A 1,872-nucleotide genomic window follows, 5' to 3' on the forward strand; every position below is an offset into this window, starting at 1 on the left:
TGCCTTTTCTCCTGCTCGCATCCCATTGGTCACCTGTCAGCTTGTCAATTCCTTCCAGACACCCCAGGATGGACCTCATAGTCCGGGCCAATGCCCTTCTCTTTCCTCCCCCAATGGAGACTTCAGTGGGGTCCTTTCTTGGAAGGATCGTACAGAAAATCAATGACGCTGAAGTCCACTACGAAAATATCTCTTTTAAATTGGGGCCCATGAGTTGGAGTATTTTTCGTAGGGGGTAAAGCTAGTTCTGTATCTATTCGTTCTATCTTTCTAGCAACACCGTTTGTGTCCTTATTTTTCGACTACTCGATCTGACATGGAAAGATAACAAAGAATTTAACTGTTTTCCTGTCCAGTGTTTCTGTGGATGTCCGAATGTTTACTTTTTGTACTCTATTATGTTGGTTAGTGCGTAATGATTTACCTGTTGACGTAACTTTTTAAATTGTTCAATGCCATCCCCATCTCTTTAAAATGTATTCCTCAAATTTCACTTTATGCGGTTAAAACCGGTGGTTTCTAACACGTGCTCTTTATGAATTCATTCTATACTAAGATATATTCTCGGGTCTCATGACTCCCGAGTTTAGAAGTAGTGACGAGCGTGTGCAATACCTGGAGATGCCTCTCTAAATGCAACGTAACACGAACATATTTGAGATTTCTACTGGTGACAGAGTCGGCCACTGCTAAGTCACTGTCTCCACTCGTAATGGAAGTAAATGCTGGATTTCAGTTAGAGCTTAGTGCAAATTAAAGAAGTAATTTTCTCTCAGGCTTCGAAGCCCACAGACCCCAGAACAAGACACCCTGCTACAGTCCCTCCCATTCTGGAGTTTACTGATGGAGTGAGTTGTGGCTTTAGAAATGCATCAGGAATCTTCATTCACCACCAGGCTCAGCACCCAAGGGGCCCCCTTTCCAGTAGCTGGTACAGCTTATCACTCTGCTCATGGCACTTTGGCCTCTGGGGCCCCAAAGTAGGCTTCCTTCCTACTTTGCAGCTGACTCTTGACTCCTTTGCCGGGCCCTCCTGTTCCCAATTCTGTACTCAATAGTTCACTTTGTCTCCTAGCTCCCAGTTATCATCTATATTCCCATGACACTCAGACAATTGTGGCGCAGACCTCTCCCACTTGACCAGCCTCAGATCCGTCTGCCCAGGCCAGGCCCCCATCCTCGCTGGCTGCAATGAAAGCTACGACCTCTTGTCTCCCCGCTGTTGCCCTGTGCCCTGCAGCCTCCCATCCAGGACCCAGTAATGCCTAAATCAGACAAGGTGATGACTCTGTGCAGAGCACCCCCTGCCATCCTTCGTTTCCTCCCACAGCCCCCCGACCTTGTTTTATTTTCCAGAACTCTTATCGTCATCCGTATGTTCGCTTGTTTACTTGTTTATAGTCTCCCTCCACCAAAACATGAGCTCCAGGGGAGCAGGGACCACTTTGTTGACTGAACAGAGAGCATTGGGGCCAGACCTCCGGGAACTCTCACATCAGCTGAGGGACCACGCCCAGTGAGGGTGAGGGTGAGCCTCCCCATCCCTGCCCAGCCTCCTCTCACAGCCCAGGAAAGCCTGGCCCCGGCCTGCCTGGGGAGGAATGGCTGCCTGCCTTCTCCTCCACACCCTTGCTGAGCTCATAGAGAAATGTAGACCAGGAAGAAGCAGTTACCTGGTGGAAGGTGTACTCGGCCACCTGGTAGAAGAGACGCAGCAAGGTAGGGTCTCCACTGTCACTGTAGCCCATGAGGAAGGCAATCATGGCTTCACTGTGTGGCCACCAGAGCTTCATGGCCCATTCCAGCTGAAAGCACAGCAGAGACAGGTGTCTGAGAGTCCTGGGTCCCACTCTCCACTGCCCCTCTCAGCAG

General features: G+C 49.8%; 1 protein-coding gene across 1 annotated transcript in view; it reads right to left on the reverse strand.

Annotated features, from left to right (window-relative positions):
- Positions 1-1,872, reverse strand: part of RENBP (renin binding protein) — a 7,780-nt gene that overhangs the window by 1,945 nt on the left and 3,963 nt on the right. The window contains exon 9 of the mRNA XM_015592065.2: positions 1,674-1,805. Within this exon, the coding sequence (XP_015447551.1) occupies positions 1,674-1,805 (132 nt within the window). The remainder of the gene's footprint in view (positions 1-1,673; positions 1,806-1,872) is intronic.

This window comes from Pteropus alecto, unplaced genomic scaffold, assembly GCF_000325575.1.
Source record: "Pteropus alecto unplaced genomic scaffold, ASM32557v1 scaffold396, whole genome shotgun sequence".
Classification (NCBI taxonomy): domain Eukaryota; kingdom Metazoa; phylum Chordata; class Mammalia; order Chiroptera; family Pteropodidae; genus Pteropus; species Pteropus alecto.